This window comes from Triturus cristatus, chromosome 4_2 (assembly GCF_964204655.1).
Source record: "Triturus cristatus chromosome 4_2, aTriCri1.1, whole genome shotgun sequence".
In the NCBI taxonomy this organism is placed as follows: domain Eukaryota; kingdom Metazoa; phylum Chordata; class Amphibia; order Caudata; family Salamandridae; genus Triturus; species Triturus cristatus.
This window is the reverse complement of record NC_140586.1, coordinates 831,189,119-831,213,409: the sequence shown is the minus strand read 5'-3', so window position 1 is coordinate 831,213,409 and position 24,291 is coordinate 831,189,119. Positions and strand designations below refer to the sequence as shown.

The 24,291-nt window shown below is 53.5% G+C and overlaps 1 protein-coding gene across 2 annotated transcripts in view; it reads left to right on the top strand.

Moving 5' to 3' along the window:
• Window positions 1-24,291, top strand: part of KIF2C (kinesin family member 2C) — a 1,365,901-nt gene that overhangs the window by 1,132,402 nt on the left and 209,208 nt on the right. For both annotated transcript variants that reach the window (XM_085602797.1, XM_085602796.1), the window contains one exon: window positions 9,141-9,251. In XM_085602797.1, the coding sequence (XP_085458923.1) occupies window positions 9,141-9,251 (111 nt within the window). The remainder of the gene's footprint in view (window positions 1-9,140; window positions 9,252-24,291) is intronic.

The window sequence follows — 24,291 nt, the reverse complement described above, 5'->3', positions numbered from 1 at the left end:
CTCTGCCACCGCCTCCTCCTCCACCACCGCCACCTCCTCCACCACCGTCTCCACCTCCTCCACCTCCTCCTCCGCGGACTCTGTCTCCGCCACCCCGGCCTCTGTTGCTGCCAAGCACTCCTGCGGTACCGCCGCCGGTCCCCCCGAGGTCGGTTTCCCTTCCACGGTACCCGACTCCGCCGCAGGGGACCCCGAAGCCACGACGCCCACGGTCGCCTGGACCAGCGAGACCGGCGGACAGGCCTAAGCCGAAGAGGTCGCGCTCCCGCTCTCACAGGAGGCGACGATCGCGGAGCCGAGGGCGATCCTCGTCAGACTGTAGACGACGCCGCAGAAGGTATAGGTCCAGGTCGCGCTCCTCGGACAGGGACCTTTCCCCGACGCTGTCGGACTCCCCGGGGACTAGGGTGTCGCCGGTGGACGACTTGGTCTCGTTCCAGGAGGTGCTGTTGCGAGGGGCTGCGAAGCTGAATATCACGGTGACGGTTCCAACACCCACGACGTCCGTGATATTTGAGACGCTTCATAAAAGACACTTGTCTCGCCCCCTCCTGCCTCTCGTGCCTGGACTGGTGGAACCAGCCTTGGAACTGTTCCTCACTCCCGCAACAGCGAAGGCCGCTCCGTCCAGGCTCATGAAGAAATATAGGGCCCCGGAGTCGGATCCGTCATTCTTGAGAGGGGACCCGAAGCCGGATTCGGTGATCGTGACGGAGGCCGACATCTTGTTGAGAAAAAAGGCGGTAGAAGAAGTACCTTTGTCTCAAAGGGGAAGAGGTCTGTACTCTCGGTTCTTCCTCGTTCGCAAGAAGGACAAGAACGAGTTCAGGCCCATTCTGGATTTGCGACAAGCAAACAAGTGGATTCGCAGAGAGAAGTTTCGCATGCTATCGTTGCACCAGATTTACCCTCAGCTGCAACGGGGAGACTGGCTCTGTGCCATAGATCTACAGGATGCGTACTTCCATGTGCCCATAGCACAGAAGCACAGGAAGTTCCTGCGATTCCAAGTCGGCGCCAATCACTATCAATACACAGTACTGCCATTCGGGCTAAAGTCTGCTCCCAGGACTTTTTCGAAGTGCATGGCGGTGGTGGCGGCACACCTGCGGAGGAACAAGGTGTTTGTCTACCCGTATCTGGACGATTGGCTGATCAAGGCGTCATCCTTCGAGGAAGCGCAAGAACACTTCCGTTGGACGTGCGAGCTCTTGAACAAGCTGGGGTTACACGTCAACATGTCCAAATCGGTCCCATCTCCGGTACAGTGCATACAGTACCTGGGGGCCTCCATAGATACGCGGTCAGCAAGCGTGTCTCCTTCGGAGGAGAGACGGTTATCACTCCTTCGGAAGGCTCAGGACCTCAGGACTGCTCCATCGACGACTGTGAGAAAGGTGTTGTCTCTACTGGGATCGATGGCCTCCTGTATCTTCCTCACTCCGCACGCACGTCTACAGATGCGACCACTGCAGGAGTGCTTGGAGGATCAGTGGGATCAGAAGACAGGCTCTTGGGACGACAAGATCCGACTGTCTCTACATGCTCGTCAGTCTCTGAAGTGGTGGTGTTCGGCGGAAAACCTCCTCCAGGGGGTTCCCTTCCACAAGGACATTCCCACGACGAATGTGGTGACGGATGCTTCTCTCCAGGGCTGGGGTGCGCATTCCGGGGACCTGCAGATTCAAGGGAAGTGGTCTACTTTGGAATCGACGTACCACATCAATTTCCTGGAACTCAGAGCTGTCTTCCTGGCACTGAAGGCTTTCCTTCCGTCCTTCCAGACCAACTCGCTGCTGATACAGACGGACAATACAACCACGATGTATTACCTCAACAAGCAGGGGGGGTCGAGATCGCACACTCTGTCGCAGGAGGCGCAGGCGATCTGGCGCTGGCTGCTGGCCCGAGGACTGACGATCACGGCCACGCATCTGCCAGGGGTGCAGAATGCTCAGGCGGACGCCTTGAGCAGGCTGATTCAGGAAAACCACGAATGGGTCATAAACGACGAAGTACTAGGAGAAGTCTTCGCAAGGTGGGGGACTCCAAACGTAGATCTGTTCGCCACCGCCGAAAACAGCAAATGCCGAGACTTCGCATCCAGGTACTACCAGCGGGGGACGCTGGGGAATGCGCTATGGATCGATTGGTCGAACAGCTTTCTGTACGCTTTTCCACCCATTCCCCTGATTCCGGCGGTGCTCATCAAGCTGTCCCAGTCCAGGGCGCGGATGATCCTGATCGCCCCGGAGTGGCCCAGGCAGTGGTGGTTCACGGACCTTCTTCACCGGTCTCTCCTTCCTCACATGCGGTTGCCGTGCAGGCCGGACCTTCTCACGAAGTTCGGGGGGCGGATGGTGCACCCCAACCTGTCGTCTTTGAGTTTGGCGGCATGGCTCCTGAAATAGTGCAATATGGTCATCTGAATCTACCAGACGATTGTATGGACATTCTGAAGGAGTCTAAGCGACCTTCCACTAGGACATCCTATGCTTACAAGTGGAAGAGGTTCTGTATCTGGTGTAAGTCCAAGAACTTTGATCCGACAACATGTAAGGAAGATGTCATCCTTCCATACCTTTTGCATCTGGCGCAGTCTGGCCTTAATTTCCATTCCATTAAGGTTCATCTGGCTGCTTTGACTGCTTACAGGAAGTGCCCTTCACAGACGTCCTTCTTTCAGATTCCTGTGGTTAAGGATTTTTTGGAAGGCTTGAAGAAGGTGTTCCCTCCTGTCAGACTTCCCTCGCCTTCTTGGGACTTGAATGTGGTGCTGTCCAGACTGATGAGAGAGCCTTTTGAACCTATTCACAAGGCTTCATTGCAGCACCTATCCTGGAAGGCGGCGTTCCTAGTGGCCATTACATCGGCCCGCAGGGTGAGTGAACTTCAGGCATTATGTTGTCAAGAACCTTATACTGTGTTTCATGCTGCTAAGGTTGTGATGCGTACTCACCCTAAGTTCCTTCCTAAGGTTATCTCTGACTTTCATGTCAATCAGACCATAACTTTACCTACGTTCTTTCAGAATCCCTCTTCACCAGCGGAAAGGGCTCTCCATTCCCTGGATGTCCGAAGGGTGTTGAAATTTTATCTGGATAAGACCAAGGATATTCGTAGGTCTGACCAATTGTTTGTTAATTATGGCTCAGTCAGGACTGGTCTTGCGACCTCTAAGCAGTCCATCTCTCGGTGGATTGTGTCCTGCATACAGTTGTGTTATCAAAAGGCTAATAAGACCTTAGGGGGTAAACCTAAGGCTCATTCCACCAGGGGCAAAGCTGCCACGACGGCTTTGCTGCGTAATGTTCCGATTGCGGAAATCTGTAAGGCGGCCACGTGGAAGTCGGTCCATACCTTTGCTGCGCATTACTGTCTGGACACGGATGCCAGGGCAGATGCTCAGGTTGGGCAGGCTTCGCTGCGAAATTTGTTCGCACAGTAGTGGTAGTGTCTTATGTGTTCTCCACCGCTTGTGTTGTGTGGGGATGGGCTTGCCATTCTATTCACTAGATTATGACTATACACAGAGATCCCCTACTACAGAAGGAGTAGTTTCTTTTCTGTAACTCCAGTTCTGTAGTAGGGGTATCTCTGTTATAGTCATAAGCGCCCGCCCTCCTCCCCGGTGGAGAGATACTTATTCATATGTAGAATGCTACAGGTCTGGCGTGCTACGCCTTCAAAAAGAACTGAAAGTAAATGGGACCTGCTGGGCATTCTGGGATACTGGGGAAAGTTCTGGAAAACTGGAAAGTTTTCTTAAAGGCACAGTATCCTGTTCCAAGCCACATAATGGCAGCCTATGGGGCTTGTCTGTCCACTCCTTCCTCTCTATCATTCCAGAGGCTTTTGCTGGTAGAGGCAGGGTTTTTTCCTATGTGGAGAAAAACTGGACAGGCAGTGCTGTTAGTGGATTTTGGTGGAATTCTAGTTGAAGTACTGGACAGTGTAGCCTGTGGGTATAGGCTGCATTATCTGTCTTTAAATTAAATTCTCTCTTAAAGGTGTATGCAGGTCTGCATGATTTGTCACCTTTTAGAGATTATTTTTTATTGCTCCGGGGTCCGCGCACATGGGCGGGACTATTCACTAGATTATGACTATAACAGAGATACCCCTACTACAGAACTGGAGTTACAGAAAAGAAACTACTCCTTCTGTGTTCCACACAACCTATTCAGTGTTCCAGATTTGTTCTATGTCCACTTATAGCCTTGTTGGGTCAATTACTGGCATTTCGTCTTGCCATGAATGTTTTTTCTTCACACTGTTAGTGTTATCTAGTCTCACGTGGCTTCTTTCAGTTGCTGTCACATTCTATGCCTGGGCCAGATGCGGTCTGAGTAAACTTTCTTGTTTCGCCTGTTGCATTCTTTTGGCTTTGTGTCAGGTCAGGCGGCATTCTGCTCCCATAGATTTTGGTGTACAATCCTTCTGCACCTGGTTCCATATGTGGGACTTTTGTGACGAAGTTTGATATATGCAAAACTTAATGACTGAGTGCGATATCCCTCCCCCCAGTCTGGCACCTGGGAAGGATTCTAAATTGGGGAATCTGTGACTAGGTCCTGATCTACCAGGTACATTGTTGCCAAAGGTTAGTAACTCGTTCTTTTAGCTCTATTTTTGCATTCTGTGTTTCAGTTTGGTAAGTGTATATACTAATCACTGTAGTTTGAGGATCCTGTATGGGTTTTGGATTTGGTATTAATTTCTTATGGGATAGTGTGAGAAAGGGCCATCTTTCTTGCATTGTATGCCCCCACTTTTTGCTGAATGTGCTTTGACTGAGTGTGCCCTGGACTCCTGCCAATCAGGTGCCCAGGGCCTATGTTCCTTCCCTAAAAACACAAAACACAAATTGGCAAACCCTGGCCACATGTCAGCACCTGGTAAATGGTACCCTAGGTACCCAGGGCCTTGTGACCAGGGAAGGCCTCTAAGGGCTGCAGCACTCATGTGCCACCCTTCGAGGCCCTGTACCCTAACACCCACACACTGCCCTGGCAGACTGAGTGTCTGGGTACACGACAAAATAGTCGACATGGCACACATCCCTGTGTGCCATGCCCACAAGCTACACTGCCCTGGCATACATCAGCCACCCCTCTAGCTGGGTGCCCTATGCCAGTGGTGTGGGCACAGAGGCAGGAGCCCTGTGCCCCTACAGTACCCAGGTCTATTCCTGGGCCCTGTAAGTGCAGTGCTGCCATTTAAGAGTACATGGTGCTGGGAGCTTGTCAAACACGAACTCCACAGCACCATAATGGCAGCACTGAAGCCTGAGAAGTTTGGTATCAAACTGCTCAGCACATTAAATCCACACTGATGCCCGTGTGGGATTTAATGTACCAAGCACCACAGAGGGCATCTTAGAGAGTCCCCCTGAAACCTAACCCACAATCCACGTCTGTTCTGAGGCTGCCTAGGCTGCCACACAGCAGACATGTTGCTGGACCACTGAGTAGGAGAACCCCTGCTCTCCTGGGCCTGCAACAATGCACATCCTGGGCGAGGTGCTAAATCTCCTCCCCCAGGATGGGCAGGGGGAAGCTTCAAAGGCATGCCGCCTCTGTGAGCATCCACAGGCCACTGCAACCCCCCCACTCTGACGGGAAGCTTGTCCGGAAACCCCAAATAAGGATCGGGTATGTGCCAGTCTGCCAACCCCACCCCTCAGGTGGGGGAGGAGAGGTGAAGCACATCGCCGGGCTCTCGCCATCTTGAAGATGGGAAACCCTACCCAATCAGGACTAGGCTACTGGCCCCCTCCCACAGGAGAGAGGCAGGATAGGGGGTGTATCCACCCCCGGACACGGACCCATTGGTCCCTGCCCTTCACCTACCTGTAACACCCCTAAATCTAGTATTTAGGGGCACCCTGAACGTTCCTTCCCCAAAGTCCAGATTCCAAAATCCAAAGAAGAGCTAGAAGAAAGAAGACCTGCCCTGCAGCTGCTAAGAAGAGGAAGACGCAAACTGCTTTGGCCCCAGCCCTACCGGCCTGTCGATCCTCGAACCCGCTCCTGCTCCAAACCTGGCATCTCTTGTGGCCAGCAACCTCACAAACCCCGGAGGACCTGGCTACCTTTTGATTCTAAACCCCTGGGACTCCCATGAGTAGAGGCTCTACTCAAAATCTACTTCTAATCCCTGGCAGCAGCCCGGAACCTCGAACCCAGCACACTCTGCACCAGCCAAGCCTGGCCTGTGCCAGAGTGAACAAAGACCCCGAGTCCGGCACCCAAGGCCCTCCCTCGACACTCCTGAAGAAGAAGAAGCCTGCGGCCTCAGAACCAGGTGCCCCCCTCCCCCAACCGCGATCAAGAGGGTAAGATTTCCCAACACCAAAAGGCACCCCTGCACGCGGTGCCCCGAGGCCCCCTGTGCCCAATCCCGGGGTACCTACCTATCCTCCAACTACTCAACTTATCTCTCGAAGTGGTGGTGGCACCTGAAGAATCCTCGTCCCCGAGCTTGCTGTCTTTTTCTAAACCGGAGATTTCCCATTGAAATCAATTGAGCGCCCGAAGGCTCAAAAGTACCCTGCACCCAGCCGCCCGAGTGGCCCTGGCAGTGCAACCTCTACACCTACCTACTTCCCCACTTGCCCTGAGTAAGTGACCAGGAGCACAGCTCCCACAGCCCTGTGGCTTGCTAGTCAGCAGCCACCAACCAAGGCCCACCTATTCCTCATAGGATAACATTGGGCCTAACTCTCTGCACCTGGCCGCCCTAGTGCCGCTGAGGGTGAACCAACTGTACCTACCTGACCCTGGGGGACCCCTGAGTCTATGCCCAGAACCTCAACTCTGCCAGTCGAGTACTTGCCTTTAAACCGATAACTCTATTTTCTTCATAGGGTAACATTGACTGACTTTTTCCTGAAATTTCTTCTAAGTTTGGACTTTTCAAAACTTAAAATATTCACCAAAACTCAGCCGAGTAACGAAAACGAAAATCCTCAACTGCTCGTAGGTGAGCTCCCAGTGCTGGATCTTGGTGCCCAGCGCTGACTCTGAAAAATACTTACAACTTTACTTACGAGTAACCCAATTTTCTCCCATAGGAACTCATTGACTGTTTTTCTGTGAAATTTCTTGTCAATTTCTGCAAACTTTAAATATTCTTTAAAAATCGTATACCTTCTGAGAACGTAATTGCTTACCTGTTTTGGATAAAGGTCCCCAGTACTGAGTCTAGGTACCCAGTACTGGATTACAAAAGTAACGAGAACATACTATACCTGCAACTTGAATTTTCTTCCATAGGGAATCATTGACTGTTTCCTATGAAATATTTTCTGTGTCAACTTTTAAAATAGCAAAATATTGTCTAAAAATCATCACAGTAATTAAGTCGACTTTCATCACTTGATTCTAAGTACGGACCCAGGACTGAATCTAGGATCCAGTCCTGGAATTCCAAAAGTAATCCTAAAAGTAATCTGTTGCAAATAACTTGAAACTTCCATTGAATTCAATGCATTATTGTGTTTAAAATAGTGTTGCCTATTGCAACCACTTGTAACTGTTTACAAAAGTCAATTGCATATTGCAAAAGTATTTATATAAAGCATCTCATTCTGCGAAAGTATATTTTAATACCTATTGCTGCTTGTAAAATAAAACAAGCATATATTTTTTATATATAAACCATTGGCCTAGAGTTCAGTTTTTGAGTGTGTGAGACCATTTGCTGACTGAGTGTGTACAACAAATGCTTTACACTGTCCTCTGATACTGCCTTACTGCTCGACCAAGCTACCACTTTAGAGAGTAAGGTTATATCTAACTTTAGCCTCTGTCAAACCTCTGGGGACTGTGGACTCTGTACACCCTGTACCTATTTGGGAACAGTATATACAGAGCCACTTTCTCACAGATGGTGTTCTGGTTTGTTGAGATTGTTGACAACAATCATGTGAGAGAATGGTAGGGAGTACAGACTCTTCTCCATACTTTAAATTTCTCTTCCTTGTGGACAGGGTAATCCTTATTTTATAGCTGAAGGCCATTTCCATCCCTCATGAGCCCTCCTTCAGACTTCTCTCTTAAGTGATCTTCCCTCCACCCCTTGATCTATAGCTTCCTCTGAGGACCACAGGCTTTAAGATCCATGTTTTAGAGTAGAAAACTGTTCTATTTTTTTTTTCTGGCCCATAAAGGCAGAGCTTTTCTTAAACAGTTTTTCTTGATGGATCACTATTAATGAATTACATGTTTTAGGGCCCTCTCTGCTAGAGAGGAAGCTGCTACATTGTTTTTCCATTGAGGGATTCCAGCTCATTGCATTTTCAAGAGGTTGTTCCCCTTGGTGCTTGATTGAAACTGCCACAAACCATTATTATGTTGACAGTGGGGTGGGAAATGTTTTGTGATTTGGCCCAGAAGTTGTGCAACAGTTTCTGGTGCTGGATTTTTATGTTGGCTTCTTGTTTGATGCTGCTCTGTGTGGTTGTGTTGAATCTCATGAAGGAAAATGAGAGCAAAAAGCCCGTCTGAGGAAGACCTCCTCCACAATGCATGCCATTACAACGCAAGTAGTTACAACCACTTTCTATAGGGGGCCCAAGGCGTTGGATTTAAAATCCAACACCTTCCCTACTGTTAGACTGGAGTTTGAATAGTAAATTATACAATTCCAACATCCAGCGCCCCCTTCAGCAAGTCGTGCTAACGACTTGCGTTAAGGTATGCAATGTAAAAATGCAGTCGTTGTAACGAACGCATTGTAATGGCATGCGATGTATCGCATGCGATGTATCGCATGCGGTGTAACATCGCATATTCACCGTCTGATGGATACTCCATTTCCTATTCTCATCTGCACTCTTTGGAGCACATAAATGTGGACCTATTGTCACCCATGCTTTTTGGTCACTTTGGATCTTCGGCTGTTGCTTTAGCACCACCACTTGGGGCAGGTGATGAGAAGTTGCTGATATTCTTATGCATCCAGCCTGAGAACTGGGAAGGGTTTAGAATGAGGAACCTGTTGCAATAGTTGTGTGTTCTAGAAAAATGTCAGTGAAGATAAGTAATTTTGTTCTAACAGTGGTTAAATTGCTTACAGTATCTCAAACTGTGCTTTTCTCAAAATTACGTTTTCATTTGTTTTCCATTCTTTTGGAGGAAGAGGATGAGGAAGAGTTATCTCCCCATATGACCAGTTTCCAGGATGCAATGACACAGATCGGTGAATTGGAGGATAAGGCAGTGGAACAGTTCAGAGAATATCTCCAGGTAAAGTGTCAATTTGGTGCATTGTTCAGTTGGGGATTAGGACTCTCCTTCAATATGTCGAAATAACGAATCCACAATTTTGCTGTTTCAGTTATTAGTGACTGAGTAGTTTGTCTTCATTCCTCCATACACCACATGTTCACTCACATGAGAACTTTTACATTTTCCTGCTTTTTTGTGACCCTCACACTTTCAGTAGACAAACTGTGCAGCTCACACTATTATAGAAGGTTGTTGGTGCACCTCATTCTAGCCATTACACAATCCACTCCACTGTTTTTGACTTAAAGTCCCCTGTGCATTGTTCATTGTGCCATCTGTAGGAGAGTAGGGTCTGCTTTCTATGTTCACCCCCACTTTTTGCTTTTGCTTCACTGGTTTTCGACTTAGATGTGGCTGTGGGCCTGCCAATCAGACCCACAGCCCAGCTGTTCTCTCTAAATTCATACTATGTACTTTAGGTGCATAACCCAATTGGTAAGGATCACCTTATTGGCCCCTATATAGTGTACCTTAGGTACCCAGGGCATAGGTGTACCCTAGGCCTACCAGGGGCTGCAGCATGTATTATGCCACCCCTGGTCTGGCCTTCCATTATGACACAACTGGCTGATCACTCAGCTGGGGCAAGGTTGTGTAATCACCCCTTGCTTAGGTGTAGTATTCCTATACCTAATTTACATATAGACACATGTGTACCTATCAGCCACTCCTATGGCAGGCCTTAACAATCCTGGAGGCAGAGTGCTTGGTAACATGTGAGATGGTGCTCTAGCATGAGCTGAGCCTGTCTGCAGCTTTCGGAACCATGTCCTTATAGCTGTTCTATGATATAGCCTACCATATACTCTTAAAGTACCTTATAATCTTAAACGGTTATGGTAACTATGGTTTGGCTTTATCGAAACATGTCGTGTAAAGTGTCTAACACTTTGGAATAATACCCCCATACCATTTCTGGCAATGAGGATATTATTCCTCCCTTCTAGAGGGAGAAGACATGTTGAAACCTACTTACCCGGTTAAAGTTAACCAGAGCCCCAGCATCACAAAATGTATGCTGCTGCCACAGACACAAGTCTGACCTCCTGCTGCTGGTAGTCCTTCCAGCGAGGGAGGCTTGGACAATAGGTTTCCTGCCTTGGGAGGTGCGAGCACCACCCCAGACAGGACTTGGTGTATTGGGGCAGGGAGGGATGAAAGAAACGAGACACTGCCTGGGGCACACAAGGTGTCCCATGCATAGTCCAGTTCAAACCGGCGCTGGGGCACTCCAGCCCCAGCTCTTGCGCGAAACTGGACAAAGGAAAGGGGGTGTAACCACTCCCCTTCCTGGTCCCACCCATAGGAGGGACCTTGCAGATAGCCCAGCCCACTAGCCCAGTATATCAGTAGGTAGCTGAGCCCTGCAGAAATAGATTATCCTGAATCTGCAACTTGAACAGAAACTCTGGACATTCGACCTCAGGAAGAAGACTGAAGAATCTCCCTTGTGGCCAAGGAGTGACCACCCTAGGCAACCAGGCACCATCCAGCGACCGCTGCTTGCTTTGCGACTGATCCCACGAGGGACGACTGCAGAGACTGACCAGCGCCGAAACTTCCAGACACCTCTGAACCAGATCCACATCTACAGCAAAGCTGAGACCCGTGTGGGCGACGAGGGACGTGGGACCGGCGACTTGGGAAAAGTGGCTAGTAACTGACTAGCGCGACTTCCTAGGCTTCCTCGAGGCTGTGCTTGGGGAATTGAGAAGCCCCCATCCCGAGCACCATCTGCAAAGAAGATCAGCTCCCCACACTTCACGTGTTCTGCGTGGGGCCCTTCTGCACCGGAGTTGCTCGACGTGTTGTCCGGTTACTGGCCCGTTGGCTAGTGACCTCTGTGACGACGAACCTTTGATTTCACCTATCTGAAAGAAACACGTTAGTTATATTCCTCACCTTAGAATATCCCCAGGCGTCAGACTGGATCCGGAAGATTTTTCGTCAGCAATACCCCTTGCGCGTCGCTAGGCGTCGTCTGCGGCTCCGCGTCCGTCGTCGGCGTCGTGCGCCGGAATGACGTCGTCTGAGTACTTAGACGCCGCCCTCGCGCGCTGACGTCAGTTCTTCTTTTTTCCGCGCCAGTAAGGGAGAGCTACCCCTTTAGTCACTTTTTGACTAACTTTTTCGATCCTTTTTGATCTTGTCAATCGACTCCGGTGCCGGTAGGATGCCTGGTTTTAAAGCCTGTGCTGTCTGTAACCGCCTGATGTCGGTTCCGGACCATCTCCGCCGGTGCCTTTACTGCTTGGGCCTCGACCTTGACGCGGAGTCGTGTTCCGACTGCAAGGCCCTGACCTCGAAGGCTAGACGGGAGCGGTCCCGTAAGCTTCTCGAGATTCGCCACTCTGCTCCGCGCGCCTCTCGATCCCGGTCCAGGAGGAGGTCCAAGGATCGGTCGCGGAGCCGCAGCCGACGTCACCATCGGTTGTCGGGATCCAAGTCTTCGGGTAAGTCGAAGAAGTCCAAGAGGCGACACCGCTCTTAGGACTCCCCTAGCCGGTCGTGCGACTCGGCCGAGGGTCAGGGTGGTTCCACACCCGCGGCTCCGGCGGAGCCGCAGGCGCCGCGCAAGTCCCCATACCCGCCGGTCCCTGGGACTGACGCGACGCCGGCGGAGGTCAGTGCCTTCCTTTCGGCCATGAGGAGCCTGGCCCCGCCGTCGACGCCCACTGGCGCGCCTTCGGGCCCCGCGGACCCGACAGGGCTGCCTTGCCTGCCGGTGGCTCCGGCCCCGGCGCCGTCGACGGCTCTGGCCTCGACGCCGCAAGCGCCCGAGGGACCCGGTCCCGAGTCCCCGCCGACGCCGGTCGACCTCGTCACGCCTCCTCCGCCGGCGTCGACACCGGTACCACCCCCGACGCCGACTCCGCTCGACGTCGAGCCCCAGTTCAGTCCCGCTCCGTGCCCGGCGCCGCTAGAGACACATTATGTCTACCGCCCGGCTCCGTACCTTCCTCCTGTATACCAGGAATCGGATGATGGGGACAACTGGGAGGGATCCGAGGATCCTATGGCCGCTCAGGCTCAAATGTCACAGGACTGGGCAGATGAACTGGGGGAGGCCAGTGGCCTGGATACCTCTCCGGACACTGGATTCGTCTCTCCTCCGACTGTGGCTTCGGAGGAGGGTGCAGCTTTCTCTGTGGTGTTGCGCAAGGCGGCCGCAGCCCTTGGGCTCGAGCTACCTGCCGTGGCTGTGAGGACTAACGTCCTCACTGAGGTGCTTCAGTCTGCAGCAAGCTCCACTGAGCCTCTGCTGCAATTCAATGAGGCCCTCATTGACGTTCTGCAGGGCACCTGGTCCAAGCCCTCCACAGTTCCTCCTGTGGACAGGAACGTCGCCAGGCACCACCGCCCTGCTCCGGGCGTCCCCAGTTTTCTGTCCCAACACCCTACCCCCGAGAGCCTGGTTATCCAGGCCTCTACCTCCCAATCCTCCTTCCCGACCGCTCCGCCGGACCGGGATTCCAAGAGACTGAAGCAGTTTGGCAAGAAACTGTTCTCCTCGCTCAGTTTGGGCCTGCGGTCTTTGAACACCGCCTGTCTCTTGGACCGTTATTCCCACTCTCTGTGGGATGCGGTGGAGGACGTGCTGCCCATGTGTCCGGAGGAGGTCCAGACACGACTTACCCAGGCTCTGGCCGATGGGAGGGATGCAGCACGGCACGCTATCCGATGTGGGCTTGACACTACGGACTCGCTGGATAGGGCAATTTCTACCACAGTGGCGCTTAGACGTCACGCCTGGCTGCGGTCCACGTCATTTTCGGGCGATGTTCAGAGCACTCTCATGGACATGCCCTTTGATGGCACTCGCCTTTTTGGCGAGAAAGCGGACAGTGCGCTGAATCGCTTTAAGGACTCCCGGGCTACGGCCAAGTCCTTGGGCCTCTCGGCCCCGCGATCGCAAACTTCCGCTTTTCGCCCCTTTCGTGGCCAAGGAAGGGGTGCCTCCTCACGTGCGCCTAGCCACCAGCTGCAGAACCAACCTGCGCGCGGACGTGGTTTCCGCCGAGGCGGTTCTGGAGGACGACGCGGTCAGCCCACATCCACCCCGGCAGCATCCGCCTCAAAGCCTTCCTAGTCCGAGCTTTCAGGCCCATTCCACGCCAGTGGGCGGCAGAGTTCGCCATCACCTGCTCCACTGGCGGTCCATCACATCGGACAGGTGGGTGCTGCAAATCGTCCGAAGGGGCTACTCCCTCCCCTTCGAGACGACCCCTCCAGCCATGCCACCGCAGCACCACCGTATCTCGGGGGATCATTTGAATCTTCTCCACGAGGAAGTTTCGGCCCTCTTGGCCAAGGGAGCCGTCGAGCGCATTCCGAGCCCAGAAGTAGGTCGTGGTTGTTATTCCCACTACTTTCTGGTTCCCAAGAAGGGCAAAGGGGGCCTACGCCCTATCTTGGACCTCCGGAACGTCAATGCCTTCCTCCGGAAGGAGAGGTTCAAGATGTTAACTTTGGCTCTGGTTCTGGCTGCCCTCGACCCTGGAGACTGGATGGTAGCGTTGGACTTTCGGGACGCATATTTCCACATCCCCGTCCTGCCGGCCCACCGGCGTTACCTGCGGTTCACGGTGGGCCAAGAGCACTTTCAGTTTACCGTGCTCCCCTTCGGCCTCACCAGTGCCCCTCGGGTGTTCACGAAAGTGATGGCGGTGGTCGCAGCTCATCTGCGCAGATCAGGGGTTCCAGTCTTCCCCTATCTCGACGACAGGTTGTTAAAGGCGGGCTCGCCCCAGGCAGTCGTCTCCCACCTCCAGACTACGGCGGATCTCCTGCATTTGCTGGGATTTTCCATCAACGTGCCGAAGTCACACTTGAGTCCCTCTCAGACGCTCCTCTTCATCGGAGCAGTTCTCGATTCGGCGCAGTTCCGGGTCTATCCACCGGAACAGCGGGTCCGGGATATTCAGGCCCTGATTCCCATCTTTCGGCCTCTATCCTGGGTTTCGGTCAGGCTAGTGTTGCGGCTTCTGGGGCTGATGGCCTCCTGCATCCTACTAGTGCATCACGCCAGGCGGCGCATGCGGGCTCTGCAGTGGGACCTGAAGTTTCAGTGGGCCCAGCATCACGGCAACCTGTCCGACCATGTCTTGATCTCGGAGTGCACTGCACAGCAGTTGCAGTGGTGGCTCACGGACCGCGATTGGGTCATGGGCAGAAGCCTCTCCCTTCCCCAACCGGAGCATGTCGAAGTGACGGATGCGTCCCACCTGGGATGGGGTGGCCATATGGGAGAGGCGGAGATCAGAGGCCTCTGGTCTCCGGCGGAGTCTCGTCTCCACATCAACCTGTTGGAGTTGAGAGCGATCCGGCTTGCACTGAAAGCCTTCCTTCCCTCTGTCAGGGGCAGTGTCGTGCAAGTGTTCACGGACAACACCACCGCCATGTGGTATTGCAACAAACAGGGCGGGGTGGGGTCGTGGACCCTTTGTCAGGAGGCTCTGCGCCTCTGGACGTGGCTGGAACACCAGGGCGTCACCCTAGTGGTTCAACATCTGGCGGGCTCTCTGAACGCCAGAGCAGACGAACTCAGCCGCCGGTGCATGATGGATCACGAATGGCGTCTGAACTCCGAAGTGGCGCAAGGTCTCTTTCAGCAGTGGGGAGAGCCTTGGTTAGATCTATTCGCCACCGAAGAGAACGCGCAATGTCAGCAGTTCTGCGCGTTGGAATTTCCAAGGCGGCACTCGCTCGGCGACGCTTTTCGTCACGAGTGGAGTTGCGGTCTGTTGTACGCCTTTCCGCCTATACCACTTCTGCCCAGAGTGCTGAAGAAGATCAGGCACGACCGGGCCCAAGTCATCTTGGTGGCTCCGGATTGGGCACGAAGGTACTGGTATCCCGAGCTACTCAGTATGTTGACCGATCCTCCGATACGCCTGCCCCTTCGGGAGGATCTTCTGTCGCAGCAGATGGGGACGGTCCTCCACCCGAACCTGTCCAGCCTCCACCTCCATGCGTGGGGATTGAGCGGCGGCAGTTGATGCCATTTGACTTGCCTCCTGAAGTCTGTGATATCATTCTGGCAGCCAGGCGTCCCTCCACAAAGACGGTATACGCCTGCCGGTGGAACAAATTTGTGGCATGGTGCACAGCAAAGGCTGTGGATCCCCTTTCCGCCCCTCTTTCTGAGGTTCTACTGTTTCTTCTTTCTTTGGCCCGGCAGGGCTCTGCCCTGGGCACCCTGAAAGGTTATCTTGCTGCCATCTCTGCCTTCTTGCGGCTTCCTGATCAGCCTTCTCTTTTCAAGTCCCCTGTAGTTACACGCTTTCTAAAAGGCATTACTCACACGTTCCCTCCTGTCCCTTTTGTAATGCCTCAGTGGGGCTTGAATCTGGTCTTGACATTCCTGATGTGCGCTCCCTTCGAGCCTCTTCACAATTGTCCTCTTCGCCTTCTGACTCTTAAGACTGCTTTTCTGGTAGCCATCACCTCGGCTAGACGGGTGAGTGAGCTCCAGGCTTTATCTTCAAAGCCTCCTTTTCTGTCTGTTCATCCGGACAAGGTTGTCCTTCGGCCTCGTCCCTCCTTTCTTCCGAAAGTGGTGACTCCATTTCATCTTGGGCAGTCTGTCACCTTGTATATGTATTGAGAGGGTGACTGTTCCTAAAGATGGTCGTGTGTGCTCTCAAGAAGTAAACCGGTCGGGAAGAATGTGGGGAATTTCTCCTTTTGAATATAGTGCCCTCACACACCCTTTCGGGTGTCTTGCTTCATCATGGGGCGTTGCTCCTCGTGGGGGTGGCGCTGCAGTCCCCCACGGGCCCCGCAAGAGGGCTCTTTATCGGAGATCTTTTGTTTGGAGACGCCGCAGTTGTGCATGGGGGTGTGTGGGCCTATCTAAGGGGTGGTGAGTGGTGCGTTAAAAATTACTGGATAAAGTACAAGACCTTTATTCACAACTCTACCCAGTAAAGATTTAAAATAGTGATCCTGGAGTTCCTCTTGGAAAAGAAATAAAGAGGGCAGATGTGAAGGTAACTGCTGCTCTCAGGATGGTGCGTGTAAGTCCTAATAATAAATGGTCAACATGTTTCGCGCTTCAAGGTGGGTCCTTAAGGGATCCCGATGCGCTTCGTCAGGACCAAACTATGAAGTGGGTGAAATAATTGTGAAAAAATAGTGAAAAAATAAGAACAGGTTTCAAATGAGGTGCTGAGTTGTAAACCTGTGATACCTTAGTATTAGGTAAACGCAGCGTCCTCGCGCTGATAGGTACTCCTTCTTGTGTGGATAACCTTTACCCAACCTGGTAGGGTAGAAATACAAAAAGAGAGACACACATGGGGATAGGGGAGAGGGAAAACAGTAAAAATCAAACATGACATCTGGTAACTATTAAACAGGGTCTGTTTGTGATTGCAATATAACCCAGCATAAGGAGTATAATTTAAACCATGCCTCAAATGATTACATGCAGGTACAGATGACTTGTGTTGGAAGACTATTCAACATCGTGCTCAAGACCGCTATGGTGGGGTGCGAGTAATATTAGATCACTTAACAATACTCGAGTGCCATCAATAAGTATCTGACAACCTGTGTAAGAAAACTTGCAGCGGTCATAACGTTGTAATGGAACATTATCGTTTGTGAGAATCTTTTCCAAGCACGGAGCTACATGATAAAGCCTACCCTGAAAGTATAGGGAATGGGCTCCATCAGCAACGCGGAGTAGGTAGAAAGAGAAACTGGATAAAGGAAACAAAAGGGAATATCATGGATGTCGATTATTGGTAGGCTGTCGTAAGACTCAGTGCGCGGGGGCTCACCTCATTCGTTGTAAGTGAATACTCACAGGTGCTCTACCGCCAAGGGTGTGGTAACCTACCCCTCCTCCGGACAGCGCTGGAATGGACAAGGGATGCTATGAGGACGCGCTGATTAAGTATGTTCCTTCTTGAACGCTTAGTTCCGGGTAGGGGCGGTCCCGGGACGCCGAAAGATGACGTCATGACGTAGCGTCGTGTGTAGTCATGGTGATTCCGGGCGCCTGAAGACCCTATTGGTCGACGTAATTGTTAGCCCTGGAAACCGAGGGAGTTGTTCAGTGCTTGAGAGTGACGTGGTGGGACTGAACAATTAGTAGTCATGGTGACCGGGGGTGTGTCTGACATGGTGGAATACCAACGCAATCCTAGGAATACAAGTTTTTTTTTTAAATTCGTCAAGAGACATCAATAAAGTTTTAGACATAAACAATTGTCGAAAGGACTCTGCATGATGTCTTTAAGGGCAATGTACTCTGAAGTCATGGGGATTAGTCCACGTAAGAGAGTGGCAAGAGTATGTCACGTACAAGCAATGTTTTTGACAATGAGGATCCTAATACGTTTCCCATCGTTTTTCTTGTTGATCAATGCATCAGAGTGTTGGTCATTTTCATCATTTCAATTGCGCATCTGACTGTCAGCAACTTTCCTTCAGGCATCCATAGGAGTCAATGACGAAACCTGACGCAAGTTCCCACCTATGCACCCGCAGCCCGTGGGCTAGGTAACTTGAGTACTCTTGTGCTCACAAGGTTATTGACTATCCTAGGGTCTAGTTTCCAAGTCTCGAACTACTAGCTATTCCAGAAGTGTCCTAAAACTCTTAATTTGTAATAACTACTATTTCGATTGACTTTTACGCATTACGTGTGAGTGTTTCCACTCTGCACCTGAATCCCGTGGGCCTCCCACTTCCTAACCTTTGGTAGTATAGTGTAGCCCCAGCGATTCCCTAGGCCTATCCTGTGTTCGTGACAGTGGTTCTTATACCACTTACTTAGTATATGGTTTGCGTGGCCCCCAGGGCCTAACTGTATTGCTTGCCTGTGTGACTTAATGTATGCTTAAATAAGACTGTGTTGTACTTGCCTCGAATCTCATAAAGAGTGCTGAGGGTTTTTTGACTAGAATAAATACATTCTATTTTTATATATATCTGTTGTGGTGTCCTTTCATTTGGTATTCAAGGGATTGCAAATGGTATAACAGCTGGCTTCACATGCCATACAGAGTTTAGCCTAAGACGGCTCTTGTCCATGCTACCACTAGGATAGCTGGTCTATAAGGTTGACTTTACAACCAATCACTATAAGGGTTGTTTGGACTGATACAGGGTGTACACTAGAATTAGTGACATCATATATCGGGCCTACTTCTCACACCATCCATCTTGTGCTTTCAGTGTGGCCTTTTTTTTCTACCCACTGGACCCAAAATGCAAGCCCTTTTAAAGATAGTTCATCTATTTCTGTAACAAAGCATGTAGCAAAAGGTTCAGACTAGAAGGAACTCCCAAGTGTACCAATACCCATAGTACAAGGGTGTTGACTGCCATCTACTAGGCTGTGAGGAGGAGACACGATTTATTAGCAATTTATAAACAACTGCAGGGAAAGACCTGCAGCCTTGGTGTAGTGTGTGTATGGCGAGTATTCTTAAACCGGGGCTGAGTGACTAGCACAAACTGTAGGTTCTGATGGATACATCTGCCAGTGGATTCCTCACCTTGTGAATATCCCCTGCGCCAGCATTCCACGGAACTTTTCTTCCCCAGCACTCCATGTCGACGTGGGCGACGTCATAATGCATCGGCTCCGCTCGCGACTCCGTTCGACGTCACCGGAGCCATAAGAAGCCCACGTCGCCGTGATGACGTCAGTTCCATTTTTTCCGCGCCTTCGACACGCAACGGTTTTTTCCCAGTGCTCGTTGGCTACTTTGTAGTTTAGCCGTGTTAATTCGAGTATGTCTTCGACTAGAAAGTCGGGATTTAAGCCCTGTAGGGAATGTGGAGGTCGGATGTCGATGACAGATCCACACCAGAACTGTTTATGGTGCCTCTCTTCGGAACATGATATGGAGGAGTGCGGATGCTGTAGAAGCATGAACCCGAAAGCACTCAAGGAGAGGAAGACTAAGCTCTTCATGAAGAGGATCGGTGAGGAGAAGAGGGGGAGGAAAAAGAAGTCGAAGAGGGGGTCATCGTCTTCGAGGTCGAAGAAGCACCACAAGAGGAGGAAACCTTCTCGACGTCGGTTCTCGAGGTCCAGGAGGTCGAGGTCGGCTTCGCCCCTTCGACGCCGGAGCAAATGCTTGTCTCCTTCTCCTTCACCTTTGAAATCACCGAGGTGTTCTCCTTCGAAGAAGCAGACTCCGGCTCAGTCCCCGACGCGGTCATCGGGTCCGTCTGAGGAATCGACTCCGGTTCGAGTGGAGTCGGATGCTTCCATGCATGAACAGGAGCAGGAAGAGTCTGTTCCGGTGCCTGAAGAGTCTGAGGCTCCGGTTGAAGATACTGCGGAGCCGACGCCGGTGACTCCACAAGGGGATACTGCTGCGGCACCCCTAGTGTAAATGCCATTGGACCCACGGGACCAGTTGGTGCTTCGGATGGGTAGGCCGCCCTATTAAAAATGCCACACATAGCATTTAAGAAATTGGTAGAATCTGTACCTGGAGCCGGGAACTGAGGAAAAGGAAGGAGTAGTTTCTTACCTGTAACTCCAGTTCTGTAGTAGGGGTATCTCTGTTATAGTCATAATCTATGAATAATCCCCGCCCATGTGCGGGGACCCCGGAGCAATCAAAAATATCTCTTAAGGTGTCCCGCATTTGCAAACCTGCAAAGACACTTAAGAGACAGACAAAATAATACAGCCTAATCACAACAAGGCTGCACTGGCCAGCACTTCCTCTGAAGTGAACACAAAAGCCAAAATAAAGTTGAAATGTCATTTTTATTCACATTTGACATGTTCCTTTATTATCACACACTCCCTTCACCAAAATCCCTTTAAACAATAGAGAGGAAGGGGTGGACAGACGAGCCCTATAGGCTGTCATTATGTGTCTGCTAAAGGGATACCGTGCCTATAAGAAACTCTCCAGAGACCCCCGGTATCCCAGGATGCACAGCCAACACAAGTTACTTTCAGTTCTTTTTTCCGGCTCCTGCTAGCAGGACCCTGGAGCTTGAGCTCTACCCTTTTGGGTGGTTTACTTGATTAAAATTGGATTTTTTGGATAAATAGTGTTTTCATTCGACGTCTAGAGCCTACTGCCTGCAATCTGGAGCAGTTTTGGCCCACTCTTAGCATGGCTTTGTTCGATAACTGCCCTGAGTGTGGGAGGAAAAAGGCTAAGACGGACCCACATGATGTGTGTATCCTCTGCTTGTCGCCCTCACATGTCCCAGCTACATGTGCCATCTGTAAAACCTTTTCTAAGAGGACCCTGAGGGACAGGGAGAAGATTCGCCTTCAGGGACAGGAGCAGCAGAGGACCGGTGGGACTTCGGGGCATGGAGGGTCTCATTCTCCCTCCTCCGCCCATGCTTTAGCCCCTGGAGGGACCTCCGGGCAGAGCAGGGAGCAGAAACGGCACCTACCGGCTGGTAGGTCGCGTTCGACGTCGAAGGCGACTACGTCGACGGCGAGAGAGAAGGCACCGGTATGTTCGCTGTCGATCCAGGGCTCTGGGTCGCGGCAGCCTCGGCGTTCGACGTCGAGGGAGGGGCCGGCGAGACCCGGGACCGGGTCGCCGTCGCAGGTGTCACGGTCGACGTCAACAACACATCGACGTCGTACCGAGCCCCATGGACTTCACTCGCCACCTTCGCCGTCGACCCACGGCTCGACGCTGACTGAGTCGACGCCGAGATCCCGGCGCCCGCCGTCCAGGCAGAGACGATCGCCGTCGAGGCACAGGTCGCCGTCGAGGCACAGGTCGCCGTCGAGGCACAGGTCGCCGTCGAGGCACAGGTCGCCGTCGAGGCACAGGTCGCCGTCGAGGCACAGGTCGCCGTCGTCGAGGCACAGGTCGCCGTCGTCGAGGCACAGGTCGCCGTCGTCGAGGCACAGGTCGCCGTCGTCGAGGCACAGGTCGCCGTCGTCGAGGCACAGGTCGCCGTCGTCGAGGCACAGGTCGCCGTCGTCGAGGCACAGGTCGCCGTCGTCGAGGCACAGGTCGCCGTCGTCGAGGCACAGGTCGTCGACGTCGAGGCACCAGCGTTCGACGTCGAGGCACCAGCGTTCGACGTCGAGGCACCAGCGTTCGACGTCGAGGCACCAGCGTTCGACGTCGAGGCACCAGCGTTCGACGTCGAGGCACCAGCGTTCGACGTCGAGGCACCAGCGTTCGACGTCGAGGCACCAGCGTTCGACGTCGAGGCACCAGCGTTCGACGTCGAGGCACCAGCGTTCGACGTCGAGGCACCAGCGTTCGACGTCGAGGCACCAGCGTTCGACGTCGAGGCACCAGCGTTCGACGTCGAGGCACCAGCGTTCGACGTCGAGGCACCAGCGTTCGACGTCGAGGCACCAGCGTTCGACGTCGAGGCACCAGCGTTCGACGTCGAGGCACCAGCGTTCGACGTCGAGGCACCAGCGTTCGACGTCGAGGCACCAGCGTTCGACGTCGAGGCACCAGCGTTCGACGTCGAGGCACCAGCGTTCGACGTCGAGGCACCAGCGTTCGACGTCGAGGCACCAGCGTTCGACGTCGAGGCACCAGCGTTCGACGTCGAGGCACCAGCGTTCGACGTCGAGGCAGAAGTCGACGTCGAGGCAGAAGTCGACGTCGAGGCAGAAGTCGACGTCGAGGCAGAAGTCGACGTCGAGGCAGAAGTCGACGTCGAGGCAGAAGTCGACGTCGAGGCAGAAGTCGACGTCGAGGCAGAAGTCGACGTCGAGGCAGAAGTCGACGTCGAGGCAGAAGTCGACGTCGAGGCAGAAGTCGACGTCGAGGCAGAAGTCGACGTCGAGGCAGAAGTCGACGTCGAGGCAGAAGTCGACGTCGAGGCAGAAGTCGACGTCGAGGCAGAAGTCGACGTCGAGGCAGAAGTCGACGTCGAGGCAGAAGTCGACGTCGAGGCAGAAGTCGACGTCGAGGCAGAAGTCGACGTCGAGGCAGAAGTCGACGTCGAGGCAGAAGTCGACGTCGAGGCAGAAGTCGACGTCGAGGCAGAAGTCGACGTCGAGGCAGAAGTCGACGTCGAGGCAGAAGTCGACGTCGAGGCAGAAGTCGACGTCGAGGCAGAAGTCGACGTCGAGGCAGAAGTCGACGTCGAGGCAGAAGTCGACGTCGAGGCAGAAGTCGACGTCGAGGCGGACGCTCGACGTCGAGGCGGACGCTCGACGTCGAGGCGGACGCTCGACGTCGAGGCGGACGCTCGACGTCGAGGCGGACGCTCGACGTCGAGGCGGACGCTCGACGTCGAGGCGGACGCTCGACGTCGAGGCGGACGCTCGACGTCGAGGCGGACGCTCGACGTCGAGGCGGACGCTCGACGTCGAGGCGGACGCTCGACGTCGAGGCGGACGCTCGACGTCGAGGCGGACGCTCGACGTCGAGGCGGACGCTCGACGTCGAGGGCTAAGACGCCGGACGAGGTCGACGTACAGTTCGACGTCGAGGGCTAAGACGCCGGACGAGGTCGACGTACAGTTCGACGTCGAGGGCTAAGACGCCGGACGAGGTCGACGTACAGTTCGACGTCAGACATCGGGGAACACGTCCTCAGTGATTACGATCTCCAGTCGGGGATCGGGGAGACGCGGACGTTCCCCGTCGGTGGCCTCCACGCGGGACAGGCCTGCCAAGAAGAGGAAAGTGGCCGCGAGCCCGGACAGTTCTGGTGGGGGCTCGCCTGCTAGGAGTGATGGGGCTTATACCCAGCAGCCGCCTCTGCCTCCTGTGCCCGATCTTCCAACGGCGCCTCCACCGGTGCCTGCCCTTCCTCCTCCTCCTCCTCTCCCTCCGCCCCCTCCTCCGCTGCCTCTGCCCGTACCTCAGCTGCCTACATCGCCACCACAGCCACCGCCTCCGCCCCGAGGGTTCCTCACAGGCAGAGACCTCGCTCTCGCCCTCGCAGGCGATCACGGAGTAGGCGCAGATCGTCCACTCGCTCTGGACATGGACGACGGAGGTATCGGTCTCGTTCCAGAGGCTCGAGGGGCACGTACTCTTCTGGGACTGGCCGGTTTTCGCCCTCGCTGTCGGAGACGCCTCCTACCTGCGTCTCGCCGGTGGATAACATTGCCACGTTCCAGGAGGTGCTGATGAGAGGGGCGGCGAAGTTGGGGATATCAGTCACTACCCCTATTCCCACTACTTCTGTGATCTTTGAGACTTTGCATAAGGCTCATCTGTCGCGCCCCCTCCTCCCGTTGGTTCCGGGGTTGGAGGAACCTGCAATGGAGGTGTTCTTGACGCTGGCCGTGGTGAAACCGGCGCCCTCGAGACTGCTAAAAAAAAGTACAGGGCTCCTGACTCGGACCCGGCGTTCCTCAGAGTGGATCCTCCACCGGATTCTGTTATTGTGGCGGCGGCTCGTAAGCAACACTCTACGACGCCTTCATCCACGGCTCCTCCGGATAAGGAGAGTCGCAAAATGGACTCCTTGGGGAGGAGGATGTGCTCCACGTCGGCCACTACGATGAAGGCCGCTAGCGCCTCCGCTCTGTTGGGGCGCTATGACAGGTCTCTTTGGGACTCCCTGAAACAGTTCGCTGCCTCCCTTCCTAGAGACAAGAGGGAGGACTTTCAGGAGGTGCTGAACGAGGGCATGATGGTCTCTAATCAGATCATCAGTGCGGCGGGGGATGTGTCGCTGCTGGCGGCCCATGGGTACTGCCACGGCATACACATGAGGAGGCATTCCTGGCTGCGGCTGACCCCGCTCAAGCCTGAAGCACAGCAGAAGATCGCCAATTTACCATTCTCTGGCACGGCGCTGTTCGGGTCACATGCGGATGACGAGATGGCCCGCATGAAGGCTGAGGCGGAAACTCTGAAGGCGGTGGGGCTGGAGAGGCCCAAGGAGCAGAGTAGGTCCTTCCGATCCTCGAGCAGGCGCTACGCCAAACAGAGAGGCCAAGGGCGTCAGTCGGGCCACCAACAGCCCCAGCAACAGCAGCAGTACCCGAGGCAGTCCTTTCAGAAGCGCCAGAGGGGCAGAGGCCAGCATCAGTCCTCGGCGGGGAACAAAGGCC